The sequence below is a fragment of the Schistosoma haematobium genome (assembly GCF_000699445.3).
Source record: "Schistosoma haematobium chromosome Unknown HiC_scaffold_149, whole genome shotgun sequence".
Classification (NCBI taxonomy): domain Eukaryota; kingdom Metazoa; phylum Platyhelminthes; class Trematoda; order Strigeidida; family Schistosomatidae; genus Schistosoma; species Schistosoma haematobium.
Window position 1 is genome coordinate 1 of NW_026137028.1, and position 24,959 is coordinate 24,959.

General features: G+C 41.0%; 1 protein-coding gene across 1 annotated transcript; it reads right to left on the bottom strand.

Moving 5' to 3' along the window:
• Nucleotides 1-373: 373 nt before the first annotated feature.
• MS3_00010260 (uncharacterized protein) lies at nt 374-24,258 on the bottom strand (the record flags this gene model as incomplete). Its single annotated transcript, XM_051218618.1, has 27 exons — nt 374-480; nt 1,371-1,427; nt 2,285-2,341; nt 3,225-3,281; nt 4,143-4,199; nt 5,047-5,103; nt 5,966-6,022; nt 6,886-6,942; nt 7,818-7,874; nt 8,742-8,798; nt 9,667-9,723; nt 10,586-10,642; nt 11,499-11,555; nt 12,422-12,478; nt 13,342-13,398; nt 14,253-14,309; nt 15,170-15,226; nt 16,094-16,150; nt 17,022-17,078; nt 17,972-18,028; nt 18,914-18,970; nt 19,873-19,929; nt 20,841-20,897; nt 21,803-21,859; nt 22,766-22,822; nt 23,731-23,787; nt 24,132-24,258. The coding sequence occupies 27 exons, from the start codon at nt 24,256-24,258 to the stop codon at nt 374-376; spliced, it is 1,659 nt and encodes a 552-aa protein (XP_051064115.1).
• Between the last annotated feature and the right edge of the window lie 701 nt (nt 24,259-24,959).

Consider the following 24,959-nt stretch of genomic DNA (forward strand, 5'->3'; position numbering starts at 1 on the left):
ATAAATATGTTTATGTTTATATGGCTATATGTTTAGTTGGAGAGGGAATGTGTTATATGTGGAGGAATGTGATTGAAGCAATGATTGATTTGATAGTGAAATGTGTTTAATGTGTGATGTTTGATGGTTGTGTATGTGTAGAATAGAGGTGATATGAAGTGGTTGAGTGAGTGATTGTGTTAATAATTGAGTAATCTAGTGAGCGAGTCAGTGAATGTGAGTGATTGTGTTTCGCAATGTGTGCGTGTTCACTTGTGTGTGTGTGTATGTATGTATGTATGTATGTATGTATGTGTTTGTGTGAATGTGTCAGATAAATAGAGCGTTTGTGTGTAGTTGTACCGGACTGATGGTTCACACGTGTGTCAGATAGTCAAAACAATATGAATATACATTGATGCAAATGATTTATGAGACACTTACCACCATCATTAGAATCCTCCTTTTCTTCTTCTTCATTGTTGTCACCTAGATTCGCACCTACAAGGTGATTGATTGAAAACCGTGAGTCAAGTGGTCAATGCACACATGAATATTCCACTCGACAATGAAAGTAATCAGATGAGATTGACTTGTGCGTGTCGAGTGATCAATGAATGTTGTGTGATTGTGAAATTGTCAAGTGTGAATGTGCAGAGAGAGACAATGTGTGTCAGACAGTTTGTCAGGTGGAAACACAGACGGTGGACGAACAGAGGAAGAGACAGAAAGACAGTGAGGCTGATAGAGAGGCAGAGAGAGGGAGAGAGAGAAAGGGAGCGAGAGAGACAGAGAGACCGATCGATCGATCGATCGACCGAACGAGCGAGCGACTGAGCAGTAATCGGCAATATTGTGTGACGACCGACGTTGTTGTGAATGGAGAAGGAGATTGTGAGCGATGGTGATGTGAGAAGTGGGAATGTCGTGGATTCATGTAGATTTGAATATAAATATGTTTATGTTTATATGGCTATATGTTTAGTTGGAGAGGGAATGTGTTATATGTGGAGGAATGTGATTGAAGCAATGATTGATTTGATAGTGAAATGTGTTTAATGTGTGATATTTGATGGTTGTGTATGTGTAGTATAAAGGTGATATGAAGTGGTTGAGTGAGTGATTGTGTTAATAATTGAGTAATCTAGTGAGCGAGTCAGTGAATGTGAGTGATTGTGTTTCGCAATGTGTGCGTGTTCACTGTGTGTGTGTGTATGTATGTATGTATGTATGTATGTATGTATGTATGTATGTATGTATGTGTTTGTGTGAATGTGTCAGATAAATAGAGCGTTTGTGTGTAGTTGTACCGGACTGATGGTTCACACGTGTGTCAGATAGTCAAAACAATATGAATATACATTGATGCAAATGATTTATGAGACACTTACCACCATCATTAGAATCCTCCTTTTCTTCTTCTTCATTGTTGTCACCTAGATTCGCACCTACAAGGTGATTGATTGAAAACCGTGAGTCAAGTGGTCAATGCACACATGAATATTCCACTCGACAATGAAAGTAATCAGATGAGATTGACTTGTGCGTGTCGAGTGATCAATGAATGTTGTGTGATTGTGAAATTGTCAAGTGTGAATGTGCAGAGAGAGACAATGTGTGTCAGACAGTTTGTCAGGTGGAAACACAGACGGTGGACGAACAGAGGAAGAGACAGAAAGACAGTGAGGCTGATAGAGAGGCAGAGAGAGAGAGAGAGAAAGGGAGCGAGAGAGACAGAGAGACCGATCGATCGATCGATCGACCGAACGAGCGAGCGACTGAGCAGTAATCGGCAATATTGTGTGACGACCGACGTTGTTGTGAATGGAGAAGGAGATTGTGAGCGATGGTGATGTGAGAAGTGGGAATGTCGTGGATTCATGTAGATTTGAATATAAATATGTTTATGTTTATATGGCTATATGTTTAGTTGGAGAGGGAATGTGTTATATGTGGAGGAATGTGATTGAAGCAATGATTGATTTGATAGTGAAATGTGTTTAATGTGTGATGTTTGATGGTTGTGTATGTGTAGAATAGAGGTGATATGAAGTGGTTGAGTGAGTGATTGTGTTAATAATTGAGTAATCTAGTGAGCGAGTCAGTGAATGTGAGTGATTGTGTTTCGCAATGTGTGCGTGTTCACTTGTGTGTGTATATATGTATGTATGTATGTGTTTGTGTGAATGTGTCAGAGAAATAGGGTGTTTGTGTGTAGTTGTACCGGACTGATGGTTCACACGTGTGTCAGATAGTCAAAACAATATGAATATACATTGATGCAAATGATTTATGAGACACTTACCACCATCATTAGAATCCTCCTTTTCTTCTTCTTCATTGTTGTCACCTAGATTCGCACCTACAAGGTGATTGATTGAAAACCGTGAGTCAAGTGGTCAATGCACACATGAATATTCCACTCGACAATGAAAGTAATCAGATGAGATTGACTTGTGCGTGTCGAGTGATCAATGAATGTTGTGTGATTGTGAAATTGTCAAGTGTGAATGTGCAGAGAGAGACAATGTGTGTCAGACAGTTTGTCAGGTGGAAACACAGACGGTGGACGAACAGAGGAAGAGACAGAAAGACAGTGAGGCTGATAGAGAGGCAGAGAGAGGGAGAGAGAGAAAGGGAGCGAGAGAGACAGAGAGACCGATCGATCGATCGATCGACCGAACGAGCGAGCGACTGAGCAGTAATCGGCAATATTGTGTGACGACCGACGTTGTTGTGAATGGAGAAGGAGATTGTGAGCGATGGTGATGTGAGAAGTGGGAATGTCGTGGATTCATGTAGATTTGAATATAAATATGTTTATGTTTATATGGCTATATGTTTAGTTGGAGAGGGAATGTGTTATATGTGGAGGAATGTGATTGAAGCAATGATTGATTTGATAGTGAAATGTGTTTAATGTGTGATATTTGATGGTTGTGTATGTGTAGTATAAAGGTGATATGAAGTGGTTGAGTGAGTGATTGTGTTAATAATTGAGTAATCTAGTGAGCGAGTCAGTGAATGTGAGTGATTGTGTTTCGCAATGTGTGCGTGTTCACTTGTGTGTGTATGTATGTGTGTATGTATGTATGTATGTATGTATGTATGTATGTGTTTGTGTGAATGTGTCAGATAAATAGAGTGTTTGTGTGTAGTTGTACCGGACTGATGGTTCACACGTGTGTCAGATAGTCAAAACAATATGAATATACATTGATGCAAATGATTTATGAGACACTTACCACCATCATTAGAATCCTCCTTTTCTTCTTCTTCATTGTTGTCACCTAGATTCGCACCTACAAGGTGATTGATTGAAAACCGTGAGTCAAGTGGTCAATGCACACATGAATATTCCACTCGACAATGAAAGTAATCAGATGAGATTGACTTGTGCGTGTCGAGTGATCAATGAATGTTGTGTGATTGTGAAATTGTCAAGTGTGAATGTGCAGAGAGAGACAATGTGTGTCAGACAGTTTGTCAGGTGGAAACACAGACGGTGGACGAACAGAGGAAGAGACAGAAAGACAGTGAGGCTGATAGAGAGGCAGAGAGAGGGAGAGAGAGAAAGGGAGCGAGAGAGACAGAGAGACCGATCGATCGATCGATCGACCGAACGAGCGAGCGACTGAGCAGTAATCGGCAATATTGTGTGACGACCGACGTTGTTGTGAATGGAGAAGGAGATTGTGAGCGATGGTGATGTGAGAAGTGGGAATGTCGTGGATTCATGTAGATTTGAATATAAATATGTTTATGTTTATATGGCTATATGTTTAGTTGGAGAGGGAATGTGTTATATGTGGAGGAATGTGATTGAAGCAATGATTGATTTGATAGTGAAATGTGTTTAATGTGTGATATTTGATGGTTGTGTATGTGTAGAATAGAGGTGATATGAAGTGGTTGAGTGAGTGATTGTGTTAATAATTGAGTAATCTAGTGAGCGAGTCAGTGAATGTGAGTGATTGTGTTTCGCAATGTGTGCGTGTTCACTTGTGTGTGTGTATGTATGTATGTATGTATGTGTTTGTGTGAATGTGTCAGATAAATAGAGTGTTTGTGTGTAGTTGTACCGGACTGATGGTTCACACGTGTGTCAGATAGTCAAAACAATATGAATATACATTGATGCAAATGATTTATGAGACACTTACCACCATCATTAGAATCCTCCTTTTCTTCTTCTTCATTGTTGTCACCTAGATTCGCACCTACAAGGTGATTGATTGAAAACCGTGAGTCAAGTGGTCAATGCACACATGAATATTCCACTCGACAATGAAAGTAATCAGATGAGATTGACTTGTGCGTGTCGAGTGATCAATGAATGTTGTGTGATTGTGAAATTGTCAAGTGTGAATGTGCAGAGAGAGACAATGTGTGTCAGACAGTTTGTCAGGTGGAAACACAGACGGTGGACGAACAGAGGAAGAGACAGAAAGACAGTGAGGCTGATAGAGAGGCAGAGAGAGGGAGAGAGAGAAAGGGAGCGAGAGAGACAGAGAGACCGATCGATCGATCGATCGACCGAACGAGCGAGCGACTGAGCAGTAATCGGCAATATTGTGTGACGACCGACGTTGTTGTGAATGGAGAAGGAGATTGTGAGCGATGGTGATGTGAGAAGTGGGAATGTCGTGGATTCATGTAGATTTGAATATAAATATGTTTATGTTTATATGGCTATATGTTTAGTTGGAGAGGGAATGTGTTATATGTGGAGGAATGTGATTGAAGCAATGATTGATTTGATAGTGAAATGTGTTTAATGTGTGATGTTTGATGGTTGTGTATGTGTAGAATAGAGGTGATATGAAGTGGTTGAGTGAGTGATTGTGTTAATAATTGAGTAATCTAGTGAGCGAGTCAGTGAATGTGAGTGATTGTGTTTCGCAATGTGTGCGTGTTTACTTGTGTATGTATGTATGTGTTTGTGTGAATGTGTCAGAGAAATAGAGTGTTTGTGTGTAGTTGTACCGGACTGATGGTTCACACGTGTGTCAGATAGTCAAAACAATATGAATATACATTGATGCAAATGATTTATGAGACACTTACCACCATCATTAGAATCCTCCTTTTCTTCTTCTTCATTGTTGTCACCTAGATTCGCACCTACAAGGTGATTGATTGAAAACCGTGAGTCAAGTGGTCAATGCACACATGAATATTCCACTCGACAATGAAAGTAATCAGATGAGATTGACTTGTGCGTGTCGAGTGATCAATGAATGTTGTGTGATTGTGAAATTGTCAAGTGTGAATGTGCAGAGAGAGACAATGTGTGTCAGACAGTTTGTCAGGTGGAAACACAGACGGTGGACGAACAGAGGAAGAGACAGAAAGACAGTGAGGCTGATAGAGAGGCAGAGAGAGGGAGAGAGAGAAAGGGAGCGAGAGAGACAGAGAGACCGATCGATCGATCGATCGACCGAACGAGCGAGCGACTGAGCAGTAATCGGCAATATTGTGTGACGACCGACGTTGTTGTGAATGGAGAAGGAGATTGTGAGCGATGGTGATGTGAGAAGTGGGAATGTCGTGGATTCATGTAGATTTGAATATAAATATGTTTATGTTTATATGGCTATATGTTTAGTTGGAGAGGGAATGTGTTATATGTGGAGGAATGTGATTGAAGCAATGATTGATTTGATAGTGAAATGTGTTTAATGTGTGATGTTTGATGGTTGTGTATGTGTAGAATAGAGGTGATATGAAGTGGTTGAGTGAGTGATTGTGTTAATAATTGAGTAATCTAGTGAGCGAGTCAGTGAATGTGAGTGATTGTGTTTCGCAATGTGTGCGTGTTCACTTGTGTGTGTATGTATGTATGTATGTATGTATGTTGTGTGTGAATGTGTCAGAGAAATAGAGTGTTTGTGTGTAGTTGTACCGGACTGATGGTTCACACGTGTGTCAGATAGTCAAAACAATATGAATATACATTGATGCAAATGATTTATGAGACACTTACCACCATCATTAGAATCCTCCTTTTCTTCTTCTTCATTGTTGTCACCTAGATTCGCACCTACAAGGTGATTGATTGAAAACCGTGAGTCAAGTGGTCAATGCACACATGAATATTCCACTCGACAATGAAAGTAATCAGATGAGATTGACTTGTGCGTGTCGAGTGATCAATGAATGTTGTGTGATTGTGAAATTGTCAAGTGTGAATGTGCAGAGAGAGACAATGTGTGTCAGACAGTTTGTCAGGTGGAAACACAGACGGTGGACGAACAGAGGAAGAGACAGAAAGACAGTGAGGCTGATAGAGAGGCAGAGAGAGGGAGAGAGAGAAAGGGAGCGAGAGAGACAGAGAGACCGATCGATCGATCGATCGACCGAACGAGCGAGCGACTGAGCAGTAATCGGCAATATTGTGTGACGACCGACGTTGTTGTGAATGGAGAAGGAGATTGTGAGCGATGGTGATGTGAGAAGTGGGAATGTCGTGGATTCATGTAGATTTGAATATAAATATGTTTATGTTTATATGGCTATATGTTTAGTTGGAGAGGGAATGTGTTATATGTGGAGGAATGTGATTGAAGCAATGATTGATTTGATAGTGAAATGTGTTTAATGTGTGATGTTTGATGGTTGTGTATGTGTAGAATAGAGGTGATATGAAGTGGTTGAGTGAGTGATTGTGTTAATAATTGAGTAATCTAGTGAGCGAGTCAGTGAATGTGAGTGATTGTGTTTCGCAATGTGTGCGTGTTCACTTGTGTGTGTATGTGTATGTATGTATGTATGTATGTGTGTGTGAATGTGTCAGAGAAATAGAGTGTTTGTGTGTAGTTGTACCGGACTGATGGTTCACACGTGTGTCAGATAGTCAAAACAATATGAATATACATTGATGCAAATGATTTATGAGACACTTACCACCATCATTAGAATCCTCCTTTTCTTCTTCTTCATTGTTGTCACCTAGATTCGCACCTACAAGGTGATTGATTGAAAACCGTGAGTCAAGTGGTCAATGCACACATGAATATTCCACTCGACAATGAAAGTAATCAGATGAGATTGACTTGTGCGTGTCGAGTGATCAATGAATGTTGTGTGATTGTGAAATTGTCAAGTGTGAATGTGCAGAGAGAGACAATGTGTGTCAGACAGTTTGTCAGGTGGAAACACAGACGGTGGACGAACAGAGGAAGAGACAGAAAGACAGTGAGGCTGATAGAGAGGCAGAGAGAGGGAGAGAGAGAAAGGGAGCGAGAGAGACAGAGAGACCGATCGATCGATCGATCGACCGAACGAGCGAGCGACTGAGCAGTAATCGGCAATATTGTGTGACGACCGACGTTGTTGTGAATGGAGAAGGAGATTGTGAGCGATGGTGATGTGAGAAGTGGGAATGTCGTGGATTCATGTAGATTTGAATATAAATATGTTTATGTTTATATGGCTATATGTTTAGTTGGAGAGGGAATGTGTTATATGTGGAGGAATGTGATTGAAGCAATGATTGATTTGATAGTGAAATGTGTTTAATGTGTGATGTTTGATGGTTGTGTATGTGTAGAATAGAGGTGATATGAAGTGGTTGAGTGAGTGATTGTGTTAATAATTGAGTAATCTAGTGAGCGAGTCAGTGAATGTGAGTGATTGTGTTTCGCAATGTGTGCGTGTTCACTGTGTGTGTGTGTATGTATGTATGTATGTATGTATGTATGTATGTGTGTTGTGTGAATGTGTCAGAGAAATAGAGTGTTTGTGTGTAGTTGTACCGGACTGATGGTTCACACGTGTGTCAGATAGTCAAAACAATATGAATATACATTGATGCAAATGATTTATGAGACACTTACCACCATCATTAGAATCCTCCTTTTCTTCTTCTTCATTGTTGTCACCTAGATTCGCACCTACAAGGTGATTGATTGAAAACCGTGAGTCAAGTGGTCAATGCACACATGAATATTCCACTCGACAATGAAAGTAATCAGATGAGATTGACTTGTGCGTGTCGAGTGATCAATGAATGTTGTGTGATTGTGAAATTGTCAAGTGTGAATGTGCAGAGAGAGACAATGTGTGTCAGACAGTTTGTCAGGTGGAAACACAGACGGTGGACGAACAGAGGAAGAGACAGAAAGACAGTGAGGCTGATAGAGAGGCAGAGAGAGGGAGAGAGAGAAAGGGAGCGAGAGAGACAGACCGATCGATCGATCGATCGATCGACCGAACGAGCGAGCGACTGAGCAGTAATCGGCAATATTGTGTGACGACCGACGTTGTTGTGAATGGAGAAGGAGATTGTGAGCGATGGTGATGTGAGAAGTGGGAATGTCGTGGATTCATGTAGATTTGAATATAAATATGTTTATGTTTATATGGCTATATGTTTAGTTGGAGAGGGAATGTGTTATATGTGGAGGAATGTGATTGAAGCAATGATTGATTTGATAGTGAAATGTGTTTAATGTGTGATGTTTGATGGTTGTGTATGTGTAGAATAGAGGTGATATGAAGTGGTTGAGTGAGTGATTGTGTTAATAATTGAGTAATCTAGTGAGCGAGTCAGTGAATGTGAGTGATTGTGTTTCGCAATGTGTGCGTGTTGTGTTGTGTGTGTATGTATGTATGTATGTATGTATGTATGTGTTTGTGTGAATGTGTCAGAGAAATAGTGTGTTTGTGTGTAGTTGTAGCGGACTGATGGTTCACACGTGTGTCAGATAGTCAAAACAATATGAATATACATTGATGCAAATGATTTATGAGACACTTACCACCATCATTAGAATCCTCCTTTTCTTCTTCTTCATTGTTGTCACCTAGATTCGCACCTACAAGGTGATTGATTGAAAACCGTGAGTCAAGTGGTCAATGCACACATGAATATTCCACTCGACAATGAAAGTAATCAGATGAGATTGACTTGTGCGTGTCGAGTGATCAATGAATGTTGTGTGATTGTGAAATTGTCAAGTGTGAATGTGCAGAGAGAGACAATGTGTGTCAGACAGTTTGTCAGGTGGAAACACAGACGGTGGACGAACAGAGGAAGAGACAGAAAGACAGTGAGGCTGATAGAGAGGCAGAGAGAGGGAGAGAGAGAAAGGGAGCGAGAGAGACAGAGAGACCGATCGATCGATCGATCGATCGACCGAACGAGCGAGCGACTGAGCAGTAATCGGCAATATTGTGTGACGACCGACGTTGTTGTGAATGGAGAAGGAGATTGTGAGCGATGGTGATGTGAGAAGTGGGAATGTCGTGGATTCATGTAGATTTGAATATAAATATGTTTATGTTTATATGGCTATATGTTTAGTTGGAGAGGGAATGTGTTATATGTGGAGGAATGTGATTGAAGCAATGATTGATTTGATAGTGAAATGTGTTTAATGTGTGATGTTTGATGGTTGTGTATGTGTAGAATAGAGGTGATATGAAGTGGTTGAGTGAGTGATTGTGTTAATAATTGAGTAATCTAGTGAGCGAGTCAGTGAATGTGAGTGATTGTGTTTCGCAATGTGTGCGTGTTCACTTGTGTGTGTGTGTATGTATGTATGTGTATGTATGTTGTGTGTGAGTGTGTCAGAGAAATAGAGTGTTTGTGTGTAGTTGTACCGGACTGATGGTTCACACGTGTGTCAGATAGTCAAAACAATATGAATATACATTGATGCAAATGATTTATGAGACACTTACCACCATCATTAGAATCCTCCTTTTCTTCTTCTTCATTGTTGTCACCTAGATTCGCACCTACAAGGTGATTGATTGAAAACCGTGAGTCAAGTGGTCAATGCACACATGAATATTCCACTCGACAATGAAAGTAATCAGATGAGATTGACTTGTGCGTGTCGAGTGATCAATGAATGTTGTGTGATTGTGAAATTGTCAAGTGTGAATGTGCAGAGAGAGACAATGTGTGTCAGACAGTTTGTCAGGTGGAAACACAGACGGTGGACGAACAGAGGAAGAGACAGAAAGACAGTGAGGCTGATAGAGAGGCAGAGAGAGGGAGAGAGAGAAAGGGAGCGAGAGAGACAGAGAGACCGATCGATCGATCGATCGATCGACCGAACGAGCGAGCGACTGAGCAGTAATCGGCAATATTGTGTGACGACCGACGTTGTTGTGAATGGAGAAGGAGATTGTGAGCGATGGTGATGTGAGAAGGGGAATGTCGTGGATTCATGTAGATTTGAATATAAATATGTTTATGTTTATATGGCTATATGTTTAGTTGGAGAGGGAATGTGTTATATGTGGAGGAATGTGATTGAAGCAATGATTGATTTGATAGTGAAATGTGTTTAATGTGTGATGTTTGATGGTTGTGTATGTGTAGAATAGAGGTGATATGAAGTGGTTGAGTGAGTGATTGTGTTAATAATTGAGTAATCTAGTGAGCGAGTCAGTGAATGTGAGTGATTGTGTTTCGCAATGTGTGCGTGTTCACTTGTGTGTGTGTGTATGTATGTATGTATGTGTGTGTGTGAGTGTGTCAGAGAAATAGAGTGTTTGTGTGTAGTTGTACCGGACTGATGGTTCACACGTGTGTCAGATAGTCAAAACAATATGAATATACATTGATGCAAATGATTTATGAGACACTTACCACCATCATTAGAATCCTCATTTGCTTCTTCTTCATTGTTGTCACCTAGATTCGCACCTACAAGGTGATTGATTGAAAACCGTGAGTCAAGTGGTCAATGCACACATGAATATTCCACTCGACAATGAAAGTAATCAGATGAGATTGACTTGTGCGTGTCGAGTGATCAATGAATGTTGTGTGATTGTGAAATTGTCAAGTGTGAATGTGCAGAGAGAGACAATGTGTGTCAGACAGTTTGTCAGGTGGAAACACAGACGGTGGACGAACAGAGGAAGAGACAGAAAGACAGTGAGGCTGATAGAGAGGCAGAGAGAGGGAGAGAGAGAAAGGGAGAAGAGAGAGACCGATCGATCGATCGATCGATCGACCGAACGAGCGAGCGACTGAGCAGTAATCGGCAATATTGTGTGACGACCGACGTTGTTGTGAATGGAGAAGGAGATTGTGAGCGATGGTGATGTGAGAAGAGGGAATGTCGTGGATTCATGTAGATTTGAATATAAATATGTTTATGTTTATATGGCTATATGTTTAGTTGGAGAGGGAATGTGTTATATGTGGAGGAATGTGATTGAAGCAATGATTGATTTGATAGTGAAATGTGTTTAATGTGTGATGTTTGATGGTTGTGTATGTGTAGAATAGAGGTGATATGAAGTGGTTGAGTGAGTGATTGTGTTAATAATTGAGTAATCTAGTGAGCGAGTCAGTGAATGTGAGTGATTGTGTTTCGCAATGTGTGCGTGTTCACTTGTGTGTGTGTGTATGTATGTATGTATGTGTGTGTGTGAGTGTGTCAGAGAAATAGAGTGTTTGTGTGTAGTTGTACCGGACTGATGGTTCACACGTGTGTCAGATAGTCAAAACAATATGAATATACATTGATGCAAATGATTTATGAGACACTTACCACCATCATTAGAATCCTCCTTTTCTTCTTCTTCATTGTTGTCACCTAGATTCGCACCTACAAGGTGATTGATTGAAAACCGTGAGTCAAGTGGTCAATGCACACATGAATATTCCACTCGACAATGAAAGTAATCAGATGAGATTGACTTGTGCGTGTCGAGTGATCAATGAATGTTGTGTGATTGTGAAATTGTCAAGTGTGAATGTGCAGAGAGAGACAATGTGTGTCAGACAGTTTGTCAGGTGGAAACACAGACGGTGGACGAACAGAGGAAGAGACAGAAAGACAGTGAGGCTGATAGAGAGCAGAGAGAGGGAGAGAGAGAAAGGGAGCGAGAGAGACAGAGAGACCGATCGATCGATCGATCGACGTCGAACGAGCGAGCGACTGAGCAGTAATCGGCAATATTGTGTGACGACCGACGTTGTTGTGAATGGAGAAGGAGATTGTGAGCGATGGTGATGTGAGAAGAGGGAATGTCGTGGATTCATGTAGATTTGAATATAAATATGTTTATGTTTATATGGCTATATGTTTAGTTGGAGAGGGAATGTGTTATATGTGGAGGAATGTGATTGAAGCAATGATTGATTTGATAGTGAAATGTGTTTAATGTGTGATGTTTGATGGTTGTGTATGTGTAGAATAGAGGTGATATGAAGTGGTTGAGTGAGTGATTGTGTTAATAATTGAGTAATCTAGTGAGCGAGTCAGTGAATGTGAGTGATTGTGTTTCGCAATGTGTGCGTGTTCACTTGTGTGTGTGTGTGTATGTATGTATGTATGTATGTATGTGTGTGTGTGTGTCAGAGAAATAGAGTGTTTGTGTGTAGTTGTACCGGACTGATGGTTCACACGTGTGTCAGATAGTGAAAACAATATCAGTATAGATTGATGCAAATGATTTATGTGACACTTACCACCATCATTAGAATCCTCCTTTTCTTCTTCTTCATTGTTGTCACCTAGATTCGCACCTACAAGGTGATTGATTGAAAACCGTGAGTCAAGTGGTCAATGCACACATGAATATTCCACTCGACAATGAAAGTAATCAGATGAGATTGACTTGTGCGTGTCGAGTGATCAATGAATGTTGTGTGATTGTGAAATTGTCAAGTGTGAATGTGCAGAGAGAGACAATGTGTGTCAGACAGTTTGTCAGGTGGAAACACAGACGGTGGACGAACAGAGGAAGAGACAGAAAGACAGTGAGGCTGATAGAGAGGCAGAGAGAGGGAGAGAGAGAAAGGGAGCGAGAGAGACAGAGAGACCGATCGATCGATCGATCGACCGAACCGAGCGAGCGACTGAGCAGTAATCGGCAATATTGTGTGTGGACCGACGTTGTTGTGAATGGAGAAGGAGATTGTGAGCGATGGTGATGTGAGAAGAGGGAATGTCGTGGATTCATGTAGATTTGAATATAAATATGTTTATGTTTATATGGCTATATGTTTAGTTGGAGAGGGAATGTGTTATATGTGGAGGAATGTGATTGAAGCAATGATTGATTTGATAGTGAAATGTGTTTAATGTGTGATGTTTGATGGTTGTGTATGTGTAGAATAGAGGTGATATGAAGTGGTTGAGTGAGTGATTGTGTTAATAATTGAGTAATCTAGTGAGTGAGTCAGTGAATGTGAGTGATTGTGTTTCGCAATGTGTGCGTGTTCACTGTGTGTGTGTGTATGTATGTATGTATGTATGTGTGTGTGTGAGTGTGTCAGAGAAATAGAGTGTTTGTGTGTAGTTGTACCGGACTGATGGTTCACACGTGTGTCAGATAGTCAAAACAATATGAATATACATTGATGCAAATGATTTATGAGACACTTACCACCATCATTAGAATCCTCCTTTTCTTCTTCTTCATTGTTGTCACCTAGATTCGCACCTACAAGGTGATTGATTGAAAACCGTGAGTCAAGTGGTCAATGCACACATGAATATTCCACTCGACAATGAAAGTAATCAGATGAGATTGACTTGTGCGTGTCGAGTGATCAATGAATGTTGTGTGATTGTGAAATTGTCAAGTGTGAATGTGCAGAGAGAGACAATGTGTGTCAGACAGTTTGTCAGGTGGAAACACAGACGGTGGACGAACAGAGGAAGAGACAGAAAGACAGTGAGGCTGATAGAGAGGCAGAGAGAGGGAGAGAGAGAGAAGGAGAGAGAGAGAGACCGACGATCGATCGATCGATCGACCGAACGAGCGAGCGACTGAGCAGTAATCGGCAATATTGTGTGACGACCGACGTTGTTGTGAATGGAGAAGGAGATTGTGAGCGATGGTGATGTGAGAAGAGGGAATGTCGTGGATTCATGTAGATTTGAATATAAATATGTTTATGTTTATATGGCTATATGTTTAGTTGGAGAGGGAATGTGTTATATGTGGAGGAATGTGATTGAAGCAATGATTGATTTGATAGTGAAATGTGTTTAATGTGTGATGTTTGATGGTTGTGTATGTGTAGAATAGAGGTGATATGAAGTGGTTGAGTGAGTGATTGTGTTAATAATTGAGTAATCTAGTGAGCGAGTCAGTGAATGTGAGTGATTGTGTTTCGCAATGTGTGCGTGTTCACTTGTGTGTGTGTGTATGTATGTATATGTGTGTGTGTGAGTGTGTCAGAGAAATAGAGTGTTTGTGTGTAGTTGTACCGGACTGATGGTTCACACGTGTGTCAGATAGTCAAAACAATATGAATATACATTGATGCAAATGATTTATGAGACACTTACCACCATCATTAGAATCCTCCTTTTCTTCTTCTTCATTGTTGTCACCTAGATTCGCACCTACAAGGTGATTGATTGAAAACCGTGAGTCAAGTGGTCAATGCACACATGAATATTCCACTCGACAATGAAAGTAATCAGATGAGATTGACTTGTGCGTGTCGAGTGATCAATGAATGTTGTGTGATTGTGAAATTGTCAAGTGTGAATGTGCAGAGAGAGACAATGTGTGTCAGACAGTTTGTCAGGTGGAAACACAGACGGTGGACGAACAGAGGAAGAGACAGAAAGACAGTGAGGCTGATAGAGAGGCAGAGAGAGGGAGAGAGAGAAAGGGAGCGAGAGAGAGAGACCGATCGATCGATCGATCGACCGTCGACCGAACGAGCGAGCGACTGAGCAGTAATCGGCAATATTGTGTGACGACCGACGTTGTTGTGAATGGAGAAGGAGATTGTGAGCGATGGTGATGTGAGAAGAGGGAATGTCGTGGATTCATGTAGATTTGAATATAAATATGTTTATGTTTATATGGCTATATGTTTAGTTGGAGAGGGAATGTGTTATATGTGGAGGAATGTGATTGAAGCAATGATTGATTTGATAGTGAAATGTGTTTAATGTGTGATGTTTGATGGTTGTGTATGTGTAGAATAGAGGTGATATGAAGTGGTTGAGTGAGTGATTGTGTTAATAATTGAGTAATCTAGTGAGCGAGTCAGTGAATGTGAGTGATTGTGTTTCGCAATGTGTGCGTGTTCACTTGTGTGTGTGTGTATGTATGTATGTGTATGTGTGTGTGTGTGTCAGAGAAATAGAGTGTTTGTGTGTAGTTGTACCGGACTGATGGTTCACACGTGTGTCAGATAGTCAAAACAATATGAATATACATTGATGCAAATGATTTATGAGACACTTACCACCATCATTAGAATCCTCCTTTTCTTCTTCTTCATTGTTGTCACCTAGATTCGCACCTACAAGGTGATTGATTGAAAACCGTGAGTCAAGTGGTCAATGCACACATGAATATTCCACTCGACAATGAAAGTAATCAGATGAGATTGACTTGTGCGTGTCGAGTGATCAATGAATGTTGTGTGATTGTGAAATTGTCAAGTGTGAATGTGCAGAGAGAGACAATGTGTGTCAGACAGTTTGTCAGGTGGAAACACAGACGGTGGACGAACAGAGGAAGAGACAGAAAGACAGTGAGGCTGATAGAGAGGCAGAGAGAGGGAGAGAGAGAAAGGGAGCGAGAGAGACAGAGACCGATCGATCGATCGATCGATCGACCGAACGAGCGAGCGACTGAGCAGTAATCGGCAATATTGTGTGACGACCGACGTTGTTGTGAATGGAGAAGGAGATTGTGAGCGATGGTGATGTGAGAAGAGGGAATGTCGTGGATTCATGTAGATTTGAATATAAATATGTTTATGTTTATATGGCTATATGTTTAGTTGGAGAGGGAATGTGTTATATGTGGAGGAATGTGATTGAAGCAATGATTGATTTGATAGTGAAATGTGTTTAATGTGTGATGTTTGATGGTTGTGTATGTGTAGAATAGAGGTGATATGAAGTGGTTGAGTGAGTGATTGTGTTAATAATTGAGTAATCTAGTGAGCGAGTCAGTGAATGTGAGTGATTGTGTTTCGCAATGTGTGCGTGTTCACTTGTGTGTGTGTGTATGTATGTATGTATGTATGTATGTGTGTGTGAGTGTGTCAGAGAAATAGAGTGTTTGTGTGTAGTTGTACCGGACTGATGGTTCACACGTGTGTCAGATAGTCAAAACAATATGAATATACATTGATGCAAATGATTTATGAGACACTTACCACCATCATTAGAATCCTCCTTTTCTTCTTCTTCATTGTTGTCACCTAGATTCGCACCTACAAGGTGATTGATTGAAAACCGTGAGTCAAGTGGTCAATGCACACATGAATATTCCACTCGACAATGAAAGTAATCAGATGAGATTGACTTGTGCGTGTCGAGTGATCAATGAATGTTGTGTGATTGTGAAATTGTCAAGTGTGAATGTGCAGAGAGAGACAATGTGTGTCAGACAGTTTGTCAGGTGGAAACACAGACGGTGGACGAACAGAGGAAGAGACAGAAAGACAGTGAGGCTGATAGAGAGGCAGAGAGAGGGAGAGAGAGAAAGGGAGCGAGAGAGACAGAGACCGATCGATCGATCGATCGATCGATCGACCGAACGAGCGAGCGACTGAGCAGTAATCGGCAATATTGTGTGACGACCGACGTTGTTGTGAATGGAGAAGGAGATTGTGAGCGATGGTGATGTGAGAAGAGGGAATGTCGTGGATTCATGTAGATTTGAATATAAATATGTTTATGTTTATATGGCTATATGTTTAGTTGGAGAGGGAATGTGTTATATGTGGAGGAATGTGATTGAAGCAATGATTGATTTGATAGTGAAATGTGTTTAATGTGTGATGTTTGATGGTTGTGTATGTGTAGAATAGAGGTGATATGAAGTGGTTGAGTGAGTGATTGTGTTAATAATTGAGTAATCTAGTGAGCGAGTCAGTGAATGTGAGTGATTGTGTTTCGCAATGTGTGCGTGTTCACTTGTGTGTGTGTGTATGTATGTATGTATGTATGTATGTGTGTGTGAGTGTGTCAGAGAAATAGAGTGTTTGTGTGTAGTTGTACCGGACTGATGGTTCACACGTGTGTCAGATAGTCAAAACAATATGAATATACATTGATGCAAATGATTTATGAGACACTTACCACCATCATTAGAATCCTCCTTTGCTTCTTCTTCATTGTTGTCACCTAGATTCGCACCTACAAGGTGATTGATTGAAAACCGTGAGTCAAGTGGTCAATGCACACATGAATATTCCACTCGACAATGAAAGTAATCAGATGAGATTGACTTGTGCGTGTCGAGTGATCAATGAATGTTGTGTGATTGTGAAATTGTCAAGTGTGAATGTGCAGAGAGAGACAATGTGTGTCAGACAGTTTGTCAGGTGGAAACACAGACGGTGGACGAACAGAGGAAGAGACAGAAAGACAGTGAGGCTGATAGAGAGGCAGAGAGAGGGAGAGAGAGAAAGGGAGAGAGACAGAGAGACCGATCGATCGATCGATCGATTGATCGACCGAACAGTCGACCGACCGACCGACCGAGCGACAGAACGAGAGAGCGACTGAGCAGTAATCGGCAATATTGTGTGACGACCGACGTTGTTGTGAATGGAGAAGGAGATTGTGAGCGATGGTGATGTGAGAAGAGGGAATGTCGTGGATTCATGTAGATTTGAATATAAATATGTTTATGTTTATATGGCTATATGTTTAGTTGGAGAGGGAATGTGTTATATGTGGAGGAATGTGATTGAAGCAATGATTGATTTGATAGTGAAATGTGTTTAATGTGTGATGTTTGATGGTTGTGTATGTGTAGAATAGAGGTGATATGAAGTGGTTGAGTGAGTGATTGTGTTAATAATTGAGTAATCTAGTGAGCGAGTCAGTGAATGTGAGTGATTGTGTTTCGCAATGTGTGCGTGTTCACTTGTGTGTGTGTGTATGTATGTATATGTGTGTGTGTGAGTGTGTTAGAGAAATAGAGTGTTTGTGTGTAGTTGTAGCGGACTGATGGTTCACACGTGTGTCAGATAGTGAAAACAATATGAATATACATTGATGCAAATGATTTATGAGACACTTACCACCATCATTAGAATCCTCCTTTGCTTCTTCTTCATTGTTGTCACCTAGATTCGCACCTACAAGGTGATTGATTGAAAACCGTGAGTCAAGTGGTCAATGCACACATGAATATTCCACTCGACAATGAAAGTAATCAGATGAGATTGACTTGTGCGTGTCGAGTGATCAATGAATGTTGTGTGATTGTGAAATTGTCAAGTGTGAATGTGCAGAGAGAGACAATGTGTGTCAGACAGTTTGTCAGGTGGAAACACAGACGGTGGACGAACAGAGGAAGAGACAGAAAGACAGTGAGGCTGATAGAGAGGCAGAGAGAGGGAGAGAGAGAAAAGGAGAGAGAGAGAGACCGATCGATCGATCGATCGAACCGATCGACCGAGCGACCGAACGAGCGAGCGACTGAGCAGTAATCGGCAATATTGTGTGACGACCGACGTTGTTGTGAATGGAGAAGGAGATTGTGAGCGATGGTGATGTGAGAAGAGGGAATGTCGTGGATTCATGTAGATTTGAATATAAATATGTTTATGTTTATATGGCTATATGTTTAGTTGGAGAGGGAATGTGTTATATGTGGAGGAATGTGATTGAAGCAATGATTGATTTGATAGTGAAATGTGTTTAATGTGTGATGTTTGATGGTTGTGTATGTGTAGAATAGAGGTGATATGAAGTGGTTGAGTGAGTGATTGTGTTAATAATTGAGTAATCTAGTGAGCGAGTCAGTGAATGTGAGTGATTGTGTTTCGCAATGTGTGCGTGTTCACTGTGTGTGTGTGTGTATGTATGTATGTATGTATGTATGTATATGTGTGTGTGTGAGTGTGTCAGAGAAATAGAGTGTTTGTGTGTAGTTGTACCGGACTGATGGTTCACACGTGTGTCAGATAGTCAAAACAATATGAATATACATTGATGCAAATGATTTATGAGACACTTACCACCATCATTAGAATCCTCCTTTGCTTCTTCTTCATTGTTGTCACCTAGATTCGCACCTACAAGGTGATTGATTGAAAACCGTGAGTCAAGTGGTCAATGCACACATGAATATTCCACTCGACAATGAAAGTAATCAGATGAGATTGACTTGTGCGTGTCGAGTGATCAATGAATGTTGTGTGATTGTGAAATTGTCAAGTGTGAATGTGCAGAGAGAGACAATGTGTGTCAGACAGTTTGTCAGGTGGAAACACAGACGGTGGACGAACAGAGGAAGAGACAGAAAGACAGTGAGGCTGATAGAGAGGCAGAGAGAGGGAGAGAGAGAAAGGGAGAGAGAGAGAGAGACCGATCGATCGATCGATCGATGAACGACCAGCCGACCGACCGACTGACCGACCGAGCGACGAACGAGCGAGCGACTGAGCAGTAATCGGCAATATTGTGTGACGACCGACGTTGTTGTGAATGGAGAAGGAGATTGTGAGCGATGGTGATGTGAGAAGAGGGAATGTCGTGGATTCATGTAGATTTGAATATAAATATGTTTATGTTTATATGGCTATATGTTTAGTTGGAGAGGGAATGTGTTATATGTGGAGGAATGTGATTGAAGCAATGATTGATTTGATAGTGAAATGTGTTTAATGTGTGATGTTTGATGGTTGTGTATGTGTAGAATAGAGGTGATATGAAGTGGTTGAGTGAGTGATTGTGTTAATAATTGAGTAATCTAGTGAGCGAGTCAGTGAATGTGAGTGATTGTGTTTCGCAATGTGTGCGTGTTCACTGTGTGTGTGTGTATGTATGTATGTATGTATGTATGTATGTGTGTGTGAGTGTGTCAGAGAAATAGAGTGTTTGTGTGTAGTTGTACCGGACTGATGGTTCACACGTGTGTCAGATAGTCAAAACAATATGAATATACATTGATGCAAATGATTTATGAGACACTTACCACCATCATTAGAATCCTCCTTTGCTTCTTCTTCATTGTTGTCACCTAGATTCGCACCTACAAGGTGATTGATTGAAAACCGTGAGTCAAGTGGTCAATGCACACATGAATATTCCACTCGACAATGAAAGTAATCAGATGAGATTGACTTGTGCGTGTCGAGTGATCAATGAATGTTGTGTGATTGTGAAATTGTCAAGTGTGAATGTGCAGAGAGAGACAATGTGTGTCAGACAGTTTGTCAGGTGGAAACACAGACGGTGGACGAACAGAGGAAGAGACAGAAAGACAGTGAGGCTGATAGAGAGGCAGAGAGAGGGAGAGAGAGAAAGGGAGAGAGACAGAGAGACCGATCGATCGATCGATCGATTGATTGAACGACCAGCCGACCGACCGACTGACCGACCGAGCGACCGAACGAGCGAGCGACTGAGCAGTAATCGGCAATATTGTGTGACGACCGACGTTGTTGTGAATGGAGAAGGAGATTGTGAGCGATGGTGATGTGAGAAGAGGGAATGTCGTGGATTCATGTAGATTTGAATATAAATATGTTTATGTTTATATGGCTATATGTTTAGTTGGAGAGGGAATGTGTTATATGTGGAGGAATGTGATTGAAGCAATGATTGATTTGATAGTGAAATGTGTTTAATGTGTGATGTTTGATGGTTGTGTATGTGTAGAATAGAGGTGATATGAAGTGGTTGAGTGAGTGATTGTGTTAATAATTGAGTAATCTAGTGAGCGAGTCAGTGAATGTGAGTGATTGTGTTTCGCAATGTGTGCGTGTTCACTTGTGTGTGTGTGTATGTATGTATGTATGTATGTATGTATATGTGTGTGTGAGTGTGTCAGAGAAATAGAGTGTTTGTGTGTAGTTGTACCGGACTGATGGTTCACACGTGTGTCAGATAGTCAAAACAATATGAATATACATTGATGCAAATGATTTATGAGACACTTACCACCATCATTAGAATCCTCCTTTGCTTCTTCTTCATTGTTGTCACCTAGATTCGCACCTACAAGGTGATTGATTGAAAACCGTGAGTCAAGTGGTCAATGCACACATGAATATTCCACTCGACAATGAAAGTAATCAGATGAGATTGACTTGTGCGTGTCGAGTGATCAATGAATGTTGTGTGATTGTGAAATTGTCAGGTGTGAATGTGCAGAGAGAGACAATGTGTGTCAGACAGTTTGTCAGGTGGAAACACAGACGGTGGACGAACAGAGGAAGAGACAGAAAGACAGTGAGGCTGATAGAGAGGCAGAGAGAGGGAGAGAGAGAAAGGGAGAGAGACAGAGAGACCGATCGATCGATCGATCGATTGATCGACCGAACAGTCGACCGACCGACCGACCGAGCGAGAACGAGCGACTGAGCAGTAATCGGCAATATTGTGTGACGACCGACGTTGTTGTGAATGGAGAAGGAGATTGTGAGCGATGGTGATGTGAGAAGAGGGAATGTCGTGGATTCATGTAGATTTGAATATAAATATGTTTATGTTTATATGGCTATATGTTTAGTTGGAGAGGGAATGTGTTATATGTGGAGGAATGTGATTGAAGCAATGATTGATTTGATAGTGAAATGTGTTTAATGTGTGATGTTTGATGGTTGTGTATGTGTAGAATAGAGGTGATATGAAGTGGTTGAGTGAGTGATTGTGTTAATAATTGAGTAATCTAGTGAGCGAGTCAGTGAATGTGAGTGATTGTGTTTCGCAATGTGTGCGTGTTCACTTGTGTGTGTGTGTGTATGTATGTATGTATGTATGTATGTATATGTGTGTGTGTGAGTGTGTCAGAGAAATAGAGTGTTTGTGTGTAGTTGTACCGGACTGATGGTTCACACGTGTGTCAGATAGTCAAAACAATATGAATATACATTGATGCAAATGATTTATGAGACACTTACCACCATCATTAGAATCCTCCTTTGCTTCTTCTTCATTGTTGTCACCTAGATTCGCACCTACAAGGTGATTGATTGAAAACCGTGAGTCAAGTGGTCAATGCACACATGAATATTCCACTCGACAATGAAAGTAATCAGATGAGATTGACTTGTGCGTGTCGAGTGATCAATGAATGTTGTGTGATTGTGAAATTGTCAAGTGTGAATGTGCAGAGAGAGACAATGTGTGTCAGACAGTTTGTCAGGTGGAAACACAGACGGTGGACGAACAGAGGAAGAGACAGAAAGACAGTGAGGCTGATAGAGAGGCAGAGAGAGGGAGAGAGAGAAAGGGAGAGAGACAGAGAGACCGATCGATCGATCGATCGATTGATGAACGACCAGCCGACCGACCGACCGACCGAGCGACCGAACGAGCGAGCGACTGAGCAGTAATCGGCAATATTGTGTGACGACCGACGTTGTTGTGAATGGAGAAGGAGATTGTGAGCGATGGTGATGTGAGAAGAGGGAATGTCGTGGATTCATGTAGATTTGAATATAAATATGTTTATGTTTATATGGCTATATGTTTAGTTGGAGAGGGAATGTGTTATATGTGGAGGAATGTGATTGAAGCAATGATTGATTTGATAGTGAAATGTGTTTAATGTGTGATGTTTGATGGTTGTGTATGTGTAGAATAGAGGTGATATGAAGTGGTTGAGTGAGTGATTGTGTTAATAATTGAGTAATCTAGTGAGCGAGTCAGTGAATGTGAGTGATTGTGTTTCGCAATGTGTGCGTGTTCACTTGTGTGTGTGTGTGTGTATGTATGTATGTATGTATGTATATGTGTGTGTGAGTGTGTCAGAGAAATAGAGTGTTTGTGTGTAGTTGTACCGGACTGATGGTTCACACGTGTGTCAGATAGTCAAAACAATATGAATATACATTGATGCAAATGATTTATGAGACACTTACCACCATCATTAGAATCCTCCTTTGCTTCTTCTTCATTGTTGTCACCTAGATTCGCACCTACAAGGTGATTGATTGAAAACCGTGAGTCAAGTGGTCAATGCACACATGAATATTCCACTCGACAATGAAAGTAATCAGATGAGATTGACTTGTGCGTGTCGAGTGATCAATGAATGTTGTGTGATTGTGAAATTGTCAAGTGTGAATGTGCAGAGAGAGACAATGTGTGTCAGACAGTTTGTCAGGTGGAAACACAGACGGTGGACGAACAGAGGAAGAGACAGAAAGACAGTGAGGCTGATAGAGAGGCAGAGAGAGGGAGAGAGAGAAAGGGAGAGAGAGAGAGACCGATCGATCGATCGATCGATTGATTGACCGAACATCGACCGACCGACCGACCGAGCGACCGAACGAGCGAGCGACTGAGCAGTAATCGGCAATATTGTGTGACGACCGACGTTGTTGTGAATGGAGAAGGAGATTGTGAGCGATGGTGATGTGAGAAGAGGGAATGTCGTGGATTCATGTAGATTTGAATATAAATATGTTTATGTTTATATGGCTATATGTTTAGTTGGAGAGGGAATGTGTTATATGTGGAGGAATGTGATTGAAGCAATGATTGATTTGATAGTGAAATGTGTTTAATGTGTGATGTTTGATGGTTGTGTATGTGTAGAATAGAGGTGATATGAAGTGGTTGAGTGAGTGATTGTGTTAATAATTGAGTAATCTAGTGAGCGAGTCAGTGAATGTGAGTGATTGTGTTTCGCAATGTGTGCGTGTTCACTTGTGTGTGTGTGTGTATGTATGTATGTATGTATGTATGTATATGTGTGTGTGTGAGTGTGTCAGAGAAATAGAGTGTTTGTGTGTAGTTGTACCGGACTGATGGTTCACACGTGTGTCAGATAGTCAAAACAATATGAATATACATTGATGCAAATGATTTATGAGACACTTACCACCATCATTAGAATCCTCCTTTGCTTCTTCTTCATTGTTGTCACCTAGATTCGCACCTACAAGGTGATTGATTGAAAACCGTGAGTCAAGTGGTCAATGCACACATGAATATTCCACTCGACAATGAAAGTAATCAGATGAGATTGACTTGTGCGTGTCGAGTGATCAATGAATGTTGTGTGATTGTGAAATTGTCAAGTGTGAATGTGCAGAGAGAGACAATGTGTGTCAGACAGTTTGTCAGGTGGAAACACAGACGGTGGACGAACAGAGGAACAGACAGAAAGACAGTGAGGCTGATAGAGAGGCAGAGAGAGGGAGAGAGAGAAAGGGAGAGAGACAGAGAGACCGATCGATCGATCGATCGATTGATCGACGAACAGTCGACCGACCGACCGACCGAGCGACAGAACGAGAGAGCGACTGAGCAGTAATCGGCAATATTGTGTGACGACCGACGTTGTTGTGAATGGAGAAGGAGATTGTGAGCGATGGTGATGTGAGAAGAGGGAATGTCGTGGATTCATGTAGATTTGAATATAAATATGTTTATGTTTATATGGCTATATGTTTAGTTGGAGAGGGAATGTGTTATATGTGGAGGAATGTGATTGAAGCAATGATTGATTTGATAGTGAAATGTGTTTAATGTGTGATGTTTGATGGTTGTGTATGTGTAGAATAGAGGTGATATGAAGTGGTTGAGTGAGTGATTGTGTTAATAATTGAGTAATCTAGTGAGCGAGTCAGTGAATGTGAGTGATTGTGTTTCGCAATGTGTGCGTGTTCACTTGTGTGTGTGTGTGTATGTATGTATGTATGTATGTATGTATATGTGTGTGTGTGAGTGTGTCAGAGAAATAGAGTGTTTGTGTGTAGTTGTACCGGACTGATGGTTCACACGTGTGTCAGATAGTCAAAACAATATGAATATACATTGATGCAAATGATTTATGAGACACTTACCACCATCATTAGAATCCTCCTTTGCTTCTTCTTCATTGTTGTCACCTAGATTCGCACCTACAAGGTGATTGATTGAAAACCGTGAGTCAAGTGGTCAATGCACACATGAATATTCCACTCGACAATGAAAGTAATCAGATGAGATTGACTTGTGCGTGTCGAGTGATCAATGAATGTTGTGTGATTGTGAAATTGTCAAGTGTGAATGTGCAGAGAGAGACAATGTGTGTCAGACAGTTTGTCAGGTGGAAACACAGACGGT